At 35.8% G+C, this 16,432-nt stretch overlaps 1 protein-coding gene across 1 annotated transcript in view; it reads right to left on the bottom strand.

Annotated features, from left to right (window-relative positions):
• The window catches only part of LOC150080700 (death-associated protein kinase dapk-1-like), a 248,550-nt gene that overhangs the window by 157,213 nt on the left and 74,905 nt on the right, over positions 1-16,432 (bottom strand). Inside the window, exons 6-7 of the mRNA XM_090380788.1 lie at positions 7,613-7,690; positions 3,824-4,025 (exon numbers count right to left, since the gene is read on the bottom strand). Coding sequence (XP_090236914.1) covers positions 3,824-4,025; positions 7,613-7,690 — 280 coding nt within the window. The remainder of the gene's footprint in view (positions 1-3,823; positions 4,026-7,612; positions 7,691-16,432) is intronic.

The following is a 16,432-nucleotide window of genomic DNA, read 5'->3' as shown; positions in this document are numbered from 1 at the left end:
CTGTGTCTGACAGAATGGACATTGAGGTGGGTTTTCTCCCATAAGCAAGAATAAATGAGTTGTGTATGAGTGCCCAATACGGAGTCTTGCCAAAATCACTTCTTCCAGTTGATTAACAATATGTTTGATTGTTAGCTGTGTCTGACAGAATGGACATTGAGGTGGGTTTTCTCCCAAAAGCAAGAATAAATGAGTTGTGTATGAGTGCCCAATACGGAGTCTTGCCAAAATCACTTCTTCACGTCTGCTTTTCCTGAAACTAGAAGTCCACAACTGAGGTTCTTTTTTAATCTGAAACAGTTTATTATTTACTTGTGTTTGCCACAGATTAGTCCATTGACGTCTACATGCTGTTTTAATAGTTGATTTATAATCAACGTGTGGAACTTTCAGATGATAGAATGATCCATTGGTAGGATGTTTGGCAGCACGATCTGCACTTTCATTACCTGGGATGCCGACATGCCCAGGGATCCAGCAGAAGGTAACCAACTGTTTGGATGTTTGATATTCGTATAATTGAGAACGTATCTGTTTCAGAATGGGATGTTGGGAAAAAGAAGTAGATTGAATGGCAGTGACAGCACTTAAGGAGTCGGTGTATATAAGAGCTTTTCTGATTTGCTGTTTGGTTATGTTATCTAGAGCTAATTTTATTGCATACAGTTCTGCGGTATAGATACTACATTCTGTAGGAAGAGACACAGCTATTGAAAAAGCAGCAGAAATTGCTGCAGCACCTACAGCTTCATCTGTTTTGGAGCCGTCTGTATATACATGACATTTCTCTGCGTTTTCTAAGGCATGGGCTTTATGTAGCTGCTGGAAGTTGTTGTTTGGCAGGGATCCTTTTCTCCATTTCAGAAAGAAATTATCACAAAGATGTGAGTAATGAGACCAGGGATGTTCAGGAGGATCTACGTCTTCAAGGATACGTTGGAAGTTAATATTCCAACTGTGCATCAGTTCTTGCAATCTAATACCAGCAGGGCGGTTTTCATTAGGTTTGTTACGATAGAGCATTTCATTCTGAGGGTCAAACAGGTATTCCCAGCAAGGATGAGATGGAATACTTTTTATTTTTGCAGCATAGCTACATAGTAAGGATTTTCGTCTAAAGTGTAACGGCGGTTCATTTGCGTCAATATACATGCTGTTGACTAGAGACGTTCTGAAGGCTCCTGTGGCTATCCTTAGGGCACTATGTTGAACAGTATTCGGACGTAGCAAGGAATTGTTTCTTGCAGAGTCATAGACAGGTGACCCGTAATCTAAGCGGGATCGGATAAAACTTTTATAAAGATGTGTGAGAGAGTCTATCAGCACCCCAGGAGTTAGATGACATGGCTCTTAAGATGTTTAATTTCTTTTGACAGGCCGTTCTAAGGTAGGCTATGTGACTGGAAAAGTTAAGCTTACTGTCAAGGTATAAACCCAATAAACGAAAATTGTTGGTAAGAGGAATCAGATTGTTATTTAAATGTATTTCAGGATCTGGATGCAATTTTCGTATTTTACAGAAATGAATTGCAGTTGATTTATTTTCTGCTAATGAATAGCCATTCCGTTGCACCCACAATTTTATTCTGTCTATGGACATTTGGAGTTGCCTTTCAATCGAAATCATGGTTTGTGACTGACAAGAGATAATCAGGTCATCGGCAAACATGTATGATTCAACTGTTTTTGGGATATCTTGTGCTAAGCAAATGTTGACATCAGAAATTTAAAACAGTATTCCAAGCAAGGAAAATAAGAAAATAAATCTCGCAGGTCATCTCATTTTGCATTCTTGTAATGCCAAACAACACAAGGTTGAGAATGGCCACAAGAGAAAGTCTCCATTGGAGAAGAGACCATCACCAAGTTGTGATCTGAGGTGCCTATAAGATCCTTCACCTCACCCATGTACTCAGAAGGGTTGTTTGGCCCCTCCGTAGCCAGGTGGGCAGGAGCAGCAGTGCGTAGCACATGCTTCTTGATTAGACCGGGGTTCGAGCCCGTCACCACCAAATACGGAGGATGCAGAAAGATCAAGGAATGACCACTGCATATCCCCGAAGCAATATGACCTTAGTTGCTAATGCTCCTAAAAACCAAATAACAAACAAACAAACAGAAGGGTTGTTTGTGAGAAAAAGGTAAACCATGTTGGCTGTTTGGTTAGGATTGTCTGGTATTCTGGTGGGTAAATGAACAATCTGTGAAAAGTCATTAGTAATTGTAAAAGCCTCGGCAAAATCACAAAGGAAAATTACCTCATTGTTAGGAAAGTTGGACTGGAGAAAGTCCAACTCTTGGAACTCTGACTTCCTCTGAAGTCAAAGAGTTCCAAGTGATTAGCAGAGTTTGGAGAACGATAGAGGCAACAGATGAATTTTACAGAATGTGGCAGAGATTTTAAGCTAGAGAAGATTGAAAACAGGAGATCCCAAATTACTAAGTCTCTGGCAGGGAATATCAGAAACAAGTACCACCTTTGAATTAAAAGGATTCATACAGCAAATATTTCGGACAACTGACATGAGCAGTGGTTGAATCATCTGATAACTGAAATTCTGTCAGGAAAAGTACATGGGGTTTGACAGACTGGAACTGGAAATAAACATAATTGAGATTAGAACTGATATATCTCTTTAAGTGGCAAAAGCTGTCACAAACTGAAATAAACTTTTTAAAGAAAGTATACTGAATAAAATTAAGGTTGCCGAATGGAAAATAAATAAAAATACCTGAAAAAGAATAGAAAAGGAATTTGGCTTCCAATGCCCAATCTTTTCAAGGAAAAGCTACAAGGCACTTGAGTGGCAAAGGATGGACTTAGCATTTTGATAACTCCTCAACTCAAAAAAGCCTTAATTAAGTGGTTGTAGCTCTGACATTATGCAACCAATAAGCAGACACAATCCTGACTAGCAAAGCACTTGAAGATGTGTATTTCTCTCCTGAATTCTAAAAAAGAGCCATTACAGTTTAGATTTAATAATAATAATCACCCCTGGAAGAATATTTAAACAGAAAAGGTGATTTGGAAAAGTGAGCTGCTTTATGCTGTAATGACCATCTTCAATGCTCACAATAAATGGAGTTAATAATATTTATGTTATTTTTAGTTTTTAGGAGCATTAGCAACTAAGGCCATATGCTCTAGGGATATGTGGTGGTCATTCCCTGACCTTTCCGCATCCTCCATATTTGGTGGTCATGGGCTCGAACCCCGGTCTAATCAAGAAGCATGTGCTACGCACTGCTGCTCCTGCCCACCTGGCTATGGAGGTGCCAGAGTTAATAATAATCTGGATTATAGATGATAGATGATGGATATGTGGAAACCTGATATTTTAGCATATTTATCCCAGAGTACACCAGACATAAGGGGATTTTAATATCTGGCATGCCCTGGAGACTCCTTTACATATTCCCAGACATTTTGAGGTTTCTCTGCCCTCCAAACATAGCAATTAATGGTAGGTAATGATTAAAATATTTAAAATCACAGCTTCCAAAGAGTTTTACTTATTTTCTATTCAGTCTAAGAAAAAGACTATCACCTGATTCCAAATTTACTTTAAAAGTTTTTTTTTTTAAATCACAAAATTTTGTAGTGCAGAAAAAAAAAGTCAATCCTTACATTTAACAACTTGTTAAATGAAAGGGTTGACTAGCCAACCAAATTAAAGTGATTTCACTGTAACTAGCCAACCAAGTTACAGTGAAATCAAAGTTAAAAAATATATTACTAGTTTGAAATACTAATGAAAAAGGCACTATATATTTTTTTTTCTTTCTTTCTTTCTTTATTGTATTAATTTTTCCAAATTACCTCTTTTATTTCTATTAACAATAGGTGAAAGTGAGGATGGAGTTCTGGATCGCCTAAACCAGCTGCTGAAATATCCACACTTAAGTGACTCCAAGAAAGTAGTCTTCCCAGTTCCACTATGACCAAATATTTTTAGTTTAATTCGAGATATAGTTTGAGAGGACGGTATCAAATGGGCAGTATAATCTTCACATAAATGGTCCTAAAGCAATACAAAATAAGTTGTCATTATTGCATTTTTAAACAATAACTAATAAATTACAAAAAAAAAGTTCTATGGTAGATTCTTTTTCATTTCAAAGTTAAGTATTTTGTTGATAATACAGTACCTTTCAAGTCACATTGATATAGATTCAAAGGTCTTTATAGTGACCATCTTTTTAACGTCCCAGCACATTATAACAACCTATGTGGCCTGACCAATTTCCTATAAACTTAATGCTATTTTACTTCGAAATAATATTGCAGCTAATGAGTTTGCCTGACCATGAGAAACCACTTGTCAGTGATTCCCAATGGCAATTTTTCACACTTATTAATGTAATGAAATTAACTTTGATTAAAAGTTCATTTTATTATACAGAATGTAAAGACTGTTGGTCTTTATATGCTGTATAAATATGGCTTCTACAAAGTAAGTAGCTTTAATTAAAGACAAATATTACGATTTTACATGCTGTAGATAATGGCATGTGTTCTCAGACCACTACTGCTGAACGATTCAATATTCCTAAGCATACACAGTTCATCTGAAAGATAAAAAAAAAGACTTAAAGCTTAGAGAAATCTGTTGTACCAGCAGGATCACAGCATGAAAGGCAAAGTATTCAGATCTTAAAAAGGTACTTTTGGAATAGCTAATGATGAGATGCATGCAAAAATGTTCCCACAGATGGAATTCTTTTAAAAACCAAGGTTGCATTTTCTAATGGATAATTTCAGAAAATTTCATACTTGTGATATGTCAGTTCAGTATTGATGGCATCATTTCTCTAACTGCAGCTGAGGGGAGGGGACATAAATTCAAACTGAGGAAGGATGGTTTCAAGACAGAGAAGTGGAAATTTGCCTTCAGCCAGTGGGTAGTTGACTGAATAAAGTTACACTAGTGTCATGGAAGTAGGTATTTTGCATAAATTCAGGGAAGAACTAGACAAACAATATGAGAGGATGGACAGATGATATAGAAAGGTCGTTTTTTTTTTGTTAGCTGATGCTATATTAGCTTGCTTTCTTGGATCATCTGCCACTAACTAATACTAAAAAATTGTGTGGCAAAAGTGCAGCTGCCAACATTGAAATGAAGGAATGGAAGGGGAATCATTTAAAACATTTTCATAAAAAAAACATTTTTTTCATTAACATATGCCCAGAATAACATCTTCAATGCTGATGAAACTGGACTTTTTTTTAAGATGCTATTAGATAAAATGTTTACATTTAAAGGTGAGGAAAGTAGTGGTGAAAAAAGGCAAAACAACAGATTGCCATTCTTCATGTAGCAAATGTCTGGCACAGAGAAGCTTATTCTCCTAATCACTGGGAAAGCCAAGAAACCCTCATACTTTTAAAGGTTTGAAGCCATTACTGACTATGTATCGAGCAAACCAAAAATGGCTGGGATTTCATCAAAAATCTACAAACTTAGATGACAAGATGTGCGGGAAAAATAGAAAAATTCTGCTGCATATATAACTGCGCCCCTTTATTGCAAAATATACAATCACTGTCTAGTACCTGCCACCCAATATGACAATAGTTCTTCAGCCACTTGATCAAGGTGTAATCTAGAGCATTACAAAGACATTGAAGAATGCTATTAAACAAAATTATGTTGTGCCTCAAAAGCAAAACACAAAATCGATGAACGCAGGCAATATACATTTGTGTGTTTCAACATGGGATGAGGCTGATAAAAAAGTGATTGCCAACTGCTTCAAACATGACTGATTTCTCATCTTAAATGATGCAATGAATGAAGCTTCGCATGCTTCATTTTCATTCATACATTTTTTAGGATGTGAAAATCACCTAAACTTAGAGAAAATGTGTTTTGCAGACTACAACTAATTGGATGCAGATATTGTGTGCTTCAGGATAAGCACAAATAAAGATGTTGTTTGTTTGGTTTTTAGGAGCATTAGCAACTAAGGCCATATTGCTCCAGGATATGCGGTGGTCATTCCCTGACCTTTCCGCATTCTCCGTATTTGGTGGTGACGGGCTCAAACCCCGGTCTAATCAAGAAGCATGTGCTACGCACTGCTGCTCCTGCCCACCTGGCTACAGAGGCACCACAAATGAAGAAAAACTCATTGCAGACATAATGGAACAACTGAAATTTGTAATGATGAAGAGGAGGAACCTACTGTAGTTGAGCTAGAAATTTTGTTGAAGGATTAGAACTTGTAGGTCATTTTTTCAAGTGCAGCCTAACTGCAAAAGTGAATTAACTGCTATCGTGGCCCTTCATAATTCTCTTTGAAAACATGCTCTGCCACTGAAACAGTGCATTTTGATAGATTATTTTATGATCTGAACCAATTCCTCATCTATGGTTAAGTCTTGATATACACTGATTGATCACTAAATTATGACCACCTACCTAATACTTCGTAGGTCCTCCTTTTTCCCTCAGTACAGCAGCTATCGAGCATGGTATTGATTCAACAAGATGTGTTCAGGAGGTATGGCCAATCAAGCTGTGTAATGCACCCAGCAATGGAGGTGACTGGTGTATCCAGATGCCTGATATGCCTTTCCATAGTGTCCCACAAGTATTCTATGGGATTGATATCAGGGAAGTTTGGAAGCCAATCGATATGCTGGAAGTCAGGACTGTGTTCCTCAAACCATTCCTGCACAAGTGCTCAATGGCTCGGTGCATTGTCATCTTGGAAGACACCATTGTCATTCAGGAAAAAAGTGTAACATAGTGGGGTGTACACAGTCAGCAAGCAGTTGACAATAGTGGAGACCACTGATATGTTGTTCCACATGCACCAGGGGTACAAGTTCCTGCCAGTGAAACATGCCCCACACCAAACAACCAGCCTGCACTTTTGATACCATGCATGGTGGATCAAGAGCCTCATGTTGTTGACGCCAAATCCATACATGACCATCCACAGTGTGGAGTAAATAACGTGACTCATCTGACCAGCACACCTTCTTCTAATGTCCAACTTGCATGCTCTTTGCACCAGGCAAGTCTTTTACGCCAATGAACCTTGGTTAGAAGAGGATGCCATAGAGGTCATCTGCTGGTATAGCCCATACGTGCAAGTATGCGATGCATGGTCATGCCAGTTATTGTTCTGAGTTGGCCCATGTTGTATTGGGTAGTCAACTCTTCAACAGTGTTGCGCATGTTTGCCTGTACAAATGAAGATGTTGTTTGTATTTCTGTTAGGAAACTGTCATGACTTAGAGAGCTACTGCAGTCAAAGCTCTTTATAATGACCCAGGTGAATGAGAAAAATGGCCATTATATCAAAAGAACATTATCAGTACTTAAAGAAATCAGTAAAAGAGCAAAGAAAACTTTGAATTTAATGCAATTCTACTCTTATAGTACAGTATTATGTAATGCAAAATATGTAACAGTATAAAATAAGTAAATAAAGATTGTACATTTTGCATTAATTGCATGGTGTAGTAAGTTTGTAAATTGCTTATGTGCAGTATCTATGTATATGGATAGCAAAAATACATTAGAATAAAGAACATTATAATCTGTTGATCTACAGTACATAATAAAAACAGTTATATACTGCAACTCCCACTTACATTTCTTAATCTGTTCAAAAGATCACCAATTTCATTATAACCTTGAGCTAGGGCTGTAATCTCAGCTGTGATGCCATCCTAAAAATTAATACAACCTCCATTACTGTTAGTGAATAAAAATTTATTATTTTAACTAAATATAAAATCACAATGAATAATTGAAACTGCTAAATTTCTACTAGAGGACAGGATAAAAAAAAAACCCAATTGCACCTCGTTTGAATTTAACTATAATATGTAGTCAAACTTTTATAAAATTAGAAACTAAAAAAAAAAAAAAACCTGTGTTCAAGACCAAATTTAACTAAATTAGGTAGCTGTATGGAAGTAGTCTTGTGACAAGAGTAGATCAGCTAAATCAGGGGCTTTAGTAGATCTACTCTTGTCACTATAGATTACCTAATCTCTTCTCTGTGACCCAAAACCTCTCTCAAGCTTTCAAAAGATGGCAGCCAAGTTAACTAATGATCTATCTCTTACAAAACCTCTCATATATGTCTCATAGATGTCCTTCAACTGAATGCCTTTTCTATAGATACTTCCATGAGCACAGTTCTTCTGAATTGGCACATGTGATTTCCCTGCACTCTTCCAAACCAGTTCAAACATGTGCTGCAAACAGTCAGCACCCATTCACTGTCCAACTCTGAAATTCACAGAAACCAAACTTTTTCCTCTTCTTCATTTATCCCTATTTCTTTCTGAAACAACCTTCCTTCACAGATGTATTTCCTGAAAATTACAGAAAATCAAGTCTAATGTAAACAAGCATCTTCTGTCTTCCTGGCCTTCAATCCATGCATAGTACTAGGTACTATTGGTTTTAATTCTCTTTAATTCTCTAAGACTCTTCATCATCGAGCCATGATGATGAAGAGGTTGAAGAAATGTACACCGAAATTGAGAGTCTTCTAGATGAACAGAAAACTCACTACACTATCATTATGGGGTACTTCAATGCTAAGGTTGGAAAGGGGAACCAGAAAGGGGAACTATAGGAAATTTTGGAATTGGTGAAAGACTTGTGGAATTTGCAGAATCTAGAGGAATGTCAGTAATGAACACTTTTTTCAAGAAAAGGGTGAACAGAAAGTGGACATAGAAGAGCCCAAATGGATTAACAACTAATGAAATTGACTTCATCCTCACTAACAGAAGATATATCGTGAATGATGTTACTATCCTGAACAAGGTAAATGTTGGAAATGATCCCAGAATGATAAGATGAACACTTGATATAGATGTAAGAAAAGAAAGGAAAAAACTGACTCGAGTAAATAATACAAAGGTCTTTGAGATAACAGAAGAGGAGAAAAAGCAGTATGTACTGGAACTTAAGAACAAGTTTGAGCTTCTGCAGACTGCTCAGGACCAAGATATCGACGAGGAATATTACAACTTTCTGAAAGTGATAAAGCCCAAGAAACCTATAGGTAAAAAGAAATCCAAAGAAAAAAAAAATCAGTCAAGAAACACTTGTCATGATGAACTGAAGACAAAAAATGAAGAGCAAGAAAAACACTGACAGGGAGAAAATTGAGTATACTGAGTTATGCAAAGCCATTAGAAAGAGACTCAGAGAAGACATTAGAAATTTTAACACAGGAAAAGTAGAACAAGCATTAAGGGAAAACAAAGGATTTAAATCAGCAAGTCATGAGCAGTAATACAGAGAGACAAATGATACTGAAACTGAAGAATAGCAATGGTGTACTTATGAATAGCAGAGAATGCATAATTCAAATAGCAGAAGACTACTATAAAGAGTTATACAAGGAGCGAGGGAATGATGCCAGCAGTGGGGAAGATGGACTGCAAATTAGTAACACATACAACATACCTGATGAGGTAAAACATGTGTTGAATCAGAAATACGAATTATACTGTAGAGTTGTTAAATTTGGGAGGAAGAGACATGGCACAAAAACTGGCAAGACTCTTCACAAAATGCATTAGAAAAGGTGTGGTGCCTAAGGAGAGGAATATGCAATCATAATTTTGCTGCATAAGAAACGAGATAAATCAGAAATTGGGAATTATAGACCAATTAGCTTGTTATCCCACATCTACAAGTTGTTCACAAGGGTCACTACTAACAGATTAGAAAGAATACTTGATGAGAATCAACAGAAAGAGCAAGCTGGCTTTAGGACAGGATTCTCAACTATGGATCACCTTCACGTAATGTCACAGCTAATGGAGAAAGAAAATGAATATAAAACACCATTATGCCTGGCATTTGTGGATTATGAAAAGGCATTTGACTCCATACAGCATAAGGCAATGTTTCAGGCACTCGAAAGACAAGGCATAGATACCCCATATATTATGATTTTAAAGAAAATAATGAGAATGCTACCTCCTTTATTAGACTAGACAAAGACAGTAATAAATTTAAAATTGAGAAAGGAGTTCGACAAGGAGAGACAATATCTCCAAAGTTGTTTACTGCTGCCCTCGAGGAAGCTTTCAGAAGATTAGACTGTCGCAGAAAGGAGTCAATGTGAATGGAGAGTACCTAAACCATTTACGATATGCAGATGACATTGCAGTCATAAGCCACGATCCCAAAGAATTGGAGGAAAATCTTAATCGGTTATGCAGAATTAGTAAGGATTTTGGACTAAAGATGAATACGGCTAAAACAAAAATAATCATGAACAAGTATGCCACAGAAAGGGGTATAATGATTGAAGGAGCAGTAATGGAAAAGGTGAAGTCATATACTTATCTGGGACAAGTCATTAGCTGTAATAATGATAAATGGATTGAAATCAAGAGAAGAATAAATTTTGGATGGATAGAATTCAGGAAATATAGTCACATACTGAGGAGCAATATCCCAATTTGTCTGAAACGTAAAATAATGGAACCAATGTACACTCCCCACCATGACTTATGGAAGTGAAACTTGGGCACTCACTAAAAGAATGGAAGAGAAGCTAAGAACTACACAGCAAAGAATGGAACGAATTATATTGGGAATCAGACTGTTAGATAAGAAGAGCAACACATGGATTAGGCAGCAAACTCAAGTAAAGGACATTCTTATCAAAACTAAAGAACTAAAATGGAGCTAAGAGAGAACCTGGAAGACAACAACAGAGATGGATAGATGAAATTCATGAGTTTGGGTAGTAAATGGATGGCCATTGCACAAAAGAGAAGGAACTGGAAAGTTGCTGGAGAGGCCTTCATCCTGCAGTGGATTGAAAATGGCTAATGATGATGTTTAGGGTTTTCTTTAAAAAAAATCTGAGGAGAGGGTACCCAAACTATATTATATCAGGAATGCACAAGACCTTAGGGTTTTCTTTAACATAACATAGCATAATTGATCTCACTCAACTAGAGTTGCCTTGGAATTTCAGTACTTTTAATCAAACAATACCTAATTTTATGAAGCCCTCAGTCCTCTTAGTTATAACAAGCAAATGTTAATTTTTCTAAAAGGCTCCATAAAATAGAGTTCTCTTATGAATTAATTGGAGTCCATAACAGATGCTTCCGCAAAGAAAGACAACACATCTGAGACAGATTCGAATAACGAGTCATTGGATTATGTAAGAGAGACAACCTAATAAAGTTGTTACTAGTTATACAATTAGTTATATATGATATGGCAGTAATCTATCCAGGATCATCAGCAGATTATGTGAGTGGGAGCTGGCAAGATGGGATTCCCTTTCCAGATATATTATAATCCTGATAAGGAAATATTCTAAACCATAAGTAGCCATCATACTCGTGCAACAATTCATCACCCTTGAAATCAGTGGACCATTTGATAAATTACAGGATTATGGAAAGGGTGTACACAATTATGAAAGATAGGAATTTCTAGTCCTGTCTTTTGTGGCTAGTAAGAGTTAAACTTCTTGGTTTTAACGTATACAGCAGTGTTTTTCAACCACTTTTTGGCAGTGGAAACCTTTTGTAACTCAGTTGTTTCATGAAATTGAAACATAATAAAACATTTACAGAAACCTTGAGATAATTTTGGGGAACCCACTGGAACATAGCATAACTAATCTCACTCAACTAGAGTTGCCTTGGAATTTCAGTACTTTTAATCAAACAAATGGCATTGCCAAAAAGTTAATTTCTCATTATTTACAAGATAAGCCACTGTTATGGCAATCTTTTTTTGAGACCATCTCTCCTCAGATAACAGGTGATCTACAATGACAATTACTTTAAAAAAAAATAATAATGAAATTATTCCGTGTAAGCTATGATGCACCATGTGAAGTTACAACTTTGAAATTATATAACACTATTTTTGAGTTTTAAAAATTATTAAAAATAGGAAGACTTTCTTGTAGTTTCTTAATGTTTTTGTGGCTGGCATGATTTAAACATCCTAATAAAGGATCATTATACACTTTGCATACTAAGTTTATCATACAAATGGACCACTTTATATGGAACCTTGTCAATAAAACATATACAAGTAACTGATGCAAGCACAGGGAACAAGAGAAACAGTTTGTTTTTAGTAGCACTGATTATCCCAATTCATTGATTCCTCTGTGAAAAAGTAACTGGCAATAAGTGGGAATCTTATCCTGAATGTCTGCATGTTGAATGCAGAGATGGAGGTACTTTAGATGCACTCAGACTGAAAAGTACATTTCTGTCAAAGAATGCTGCTTAGTCAAGCTGCCGTGGAAGTCAGCACTTTGATAAAAATTATTTTAATTGCACCACAGTTTGTAGCTCATGTCCATATCGCTTGCATATCATACCATATTTTGACTGTAGATGTTGATGTTCACAGGCTAATTTTCATGTTGCATGGATTGTAAAACACACTTTTTTTTTATATTTTGAAGACAATACCACCAAGCTAACAGACATTCCATGAAACTAAGTCTCATCCACATCTTTTGTCTCAGTTCATAAACTCAGTTTAATCTCAGTCATGTACATCATAACTTAAACTTGTAAACATGATGTTCGCTCAATTTATAAATGAAACTAAAGTCGGTAAATTTTCCAGATTTAATCTAGAGTCAATCACCTAGTTTTTGTCCCATTCCACAAGGAGGTAATGGCACTACTATCTATCATCTCTTACATGAGTCTGTCTTACTAACTGTAAAAGTTTGCAAAGAAATACAACAAACCTAAATAAACTCAGCATCTGAAATTTACATACAAGGACCCAACAAGAGATCTTCAAAGTTAAAGTCATTCAAATTACTATCTACATAATATTATTCCTCAAATCTTGATATAGAATACAGCTTAAGACATGTCAGCCATCTTCTTCATTACCACATCTGCAAAATAGAGCCTTCTAATCCCAGTTAAATTTAGTCCTGAAGGAACTGTGTCCAGCTATAAAAAAGCACACTGGTAAACTAAGTACTAGCTAAGGTCTCAATTTCACATCCATGGTGGGGACCTCTGCAGTAAAAGAATTAGGTCATTCTCCTCTTCGTGAAGGTGACCACAAGAATTCTAGTTCTGCTTTTTTTTCTCCACTAATTTTTCTCTGTTAAGTAAATGTGGCCCATATCTGACCCCTTGAGGTATATGAAATACTTTATAAAATATATTTCAAAATACATACCTTCTATCTACTGATAACGTTCATAACAGTATAGCAAATCTCACCTGCAAAAAACATTTGAACACACCATAACTGTCCTGGCAGCAGAGATCAAAATTGGTGTGTGGTGTGCAGTTTTGTAAAAGATCTGTAGTCTTTCTTGTAGATGTGTCATCTTTCTTTCAGTGTCCTCTTTTCTTCAAGGAAACTGTGACTAGTGCATTATGTTTGCTTGCAGAGATTGAATAATTGAATAAGACTTGGTTCCAGTAAAATGCTGCAATGTCTCTACTGCTAAATGCAATGATGGATGTGTTATGTGAATTCTATGTTGATTGGATTACTCAACATTAAAAGAATTTCTGATAAGTGAACAAAAGGTTTGGGGGACAGAGGACTTATCAGGTTTAAAAGTGAAGAAGCACAAGGAGCTTATGGCATCTATCTGGCTATAACAAATGAAGCAGCTAAGGTAGTCAATACAAAGTGATAATAATGGAGGTATTCTTAGACTTGTGATGTAATCATGGGAAGCACTTTATTTTATGAAGACAGGTTACTGATCAGATCAGAGAAGACAACTGATCAGAGAAGTTTTTAAATTTATCTACATGTTTATTCTTAATGATGGGAAATTTTGAAAATTTTGAGAACAGCAACACTTTCGCTGCATATTCAACACATGGCTTTTCTGACTACATGAGTAAAAAAGTATTTTGATGTTCATTCCTTAACACAAGAGCATTGTCCACTTTCTTTTTTTTTTATGTATTCATAGTTAATTTTATGCAGTGTGACTGATCAGTTTAAAAAAATAAAATAAAAATTGAGATGATCAAACTGGCTAAGAAAATTATATTCAGGGATCGAGAACAAATTTCAGCAATGTTCTGATGCTACCCTACCTGTGAGAAGTATACAGTGAAAATAATCAAAAAGCATGGTCTCAGTTCAAACGAGAAAATTTAGAGAAATGACTACTCAACTCTTATTACAGATTAATTCCAGAGAAAAGAGATAAAGAATTACTTTCAACATGAATAAACTCATATTGTTCTTCATTCACAAGAATTTTAAACTATTAGTACCACGTCTTCCATAGCCTAGTTTTGTCATAAGTTCAAAACTTTGTCGCAGGCCACACAAAATGTGTTGTGGACAACATCTTCCCATCCCTGTTCTAAAGGCAGAGAGCTTATATAAATTTAAAGAGGGATTAAGCAAATACTTGGAACAAACAGATAACATATAAAACTTGGGAGACATTTTGTAGTATCCTAGTTTTATTTTATTTCATTATTATTATAAGGGTGTCCATAAACTGCTTGTGCACTTTAAAACTGCAATAACTTGCATTCCATGATATAAAAACGATCTATAAAATGTATTGGAAATATCATTTATTCTACTTTTTAAGGTATGTAATCATAAGATTGTATCAGTAATGATGGAGGGTATGTTGAATCTTAACAAAGTGTAGTACGATTTTGCAATTCCATAAACATGTTCTTCAGATGTGTTTCAGTTAAGGCATTAATTGCATTTGTGATCCTGGTACAAAGATTGCTTAAAGAGTGAGGTTTCAAGGAGTAAACCACACTTTTAACATACCTCTAACAGAAAAAAAATCCAATAGGGACAAACTGGGTGAGCAAGCTGGCCAAACAATTTACCCACCTTTGCCAATCCATCTGTTTGGGAAGATTCCATTTAAAAATTGTTTAACATTTTGAGTGAAGTGGCAAAGGGTTCCATCTTGCAGAAAAACTGTATTGGCTTCAATTTCCTTAGTTCTTAATTTCCTTAGTTCAGGAGTAAAATAATCCTGTAGCACTGCAAGATAACTATCAACCATTAAGCACTGTTTCTTCATAAACAAAAAAGGGCCCAATTATGCATATTTATCCCAGAGTACACCAGACATAAGGGGATTTTAATAGCTGGCATGCCCTGGAGACTCCTTTACATATTCCCAGACATTTTGAGGTTTCTCTACCCTACAAACATGGCAATTAATGGTAGGTAATGATTAACCTTGCCACTAATGTGAAACATCACTTCATCACTGAATGGCAAGTAATGAGATGCCATCACTTCATCACTAGATTGGCAAGAGATGAGATGCCATTTTCAACATTTTCATTAAACTCATGACAAGAAGCTAATTTCGTATGGAAGTCCTCTTCCAGCAAAATTTGAGGCACTTGATCTTGTAAGGTGACTTGTGCAATTTCACTCTAAGAATTTTATGCATCATAGGTTTAAGAACACTGAGTTCCAGAGATGCCCTTAGTGATTCCATGGACCTTGCTGAAAAGCTTACTCAACAGATGCCATAGTGTCTTCATTTCATCCTGGCCTTTGTTTGTGGCTTATCATTAATGCAACCAGTCTCTTTAAACTTCTTCATCCACTTTGAAATTGAATTTCTGTGCAATGCTTCCTTTGCATGATGTATAATAAATTTTCTTCTAACTGTTGATAAAGGCAAGCTCTGCTAGTCAGAGGAGACAGTTCACTTTCTCTTCTATTGAAGCCCTCTCTTGTAGGGTTGATTATCTGAAAAAAATTTTAAAATAAAACCGGAGTAAATTAAATAATTATTTTTGTGCAAAAAACTAAAGAATAAATTACCTTTCCAAAGCATTTTACAAATTGTTTTTATCTCATATAGAACCTACATTAGTGCAATTTTAAAGTGCACAAGGATTTTATGGACACCTTGTATATGCAGGGTCCATATGTAAAGAATAAACAAACCTATTTTGAATAACTACTGATGTGAATACCTATAAGTTATTTGAAACATGGTTCATATTTATTTATTTTTTTTATTGTTTCAAAATAATTTGAACATATAAAAAGTACCATGAGCCTTACAATGAAGGACAGGATTGAAATTGTAAAGTGGCATGCAAAATATGAAAATGCTGTATGCTAATTCAAGAAGCTTTTTGGACATAAACCAACCACAATAAAGACAATAAAGCAAGTTGTGGAGAAGTTTGATGCAGTGGGAACAGCACACAATCTACCAGAACCTGGTAGACCTTGTTTCTCAAAGTTTGGAACTGTAAGAGAAGATATTGAAAGAAGTCTAAAAAAATCTCAAAGCAAGTGAAGTTTAGAACCTAAAACAAACTTAAATAGAAGGTTTATTAATCCACGTTGCTACTAAGTTTGAATGGCCCAAACAGAAGAGTGGAATTTACCAAATGTTTTTGGCCATGAGTGTCACAAACCCAGATATCATTGACAATGTT

This window comes from Mastigoproctus giganteus, chromosome 9 (assembly GCF_048544385.1).
Source record: "Mastigoproctus giganteus isolate SK-2022 chromosome 9, ASM4854438v1, whole genome shotgun sequence".
Lineage (NCBI taxonomy): Eukaryota > Metazoa > Arthropoda > Arachnida > Uropygi > Thelyphonidae > Mastigoproctus > Mastigoproctus giganteus.
Note: the sequence above shows the minus strand (reverse complement) of the source record. Positions and strands in the feature narration are given on the sequence as shown.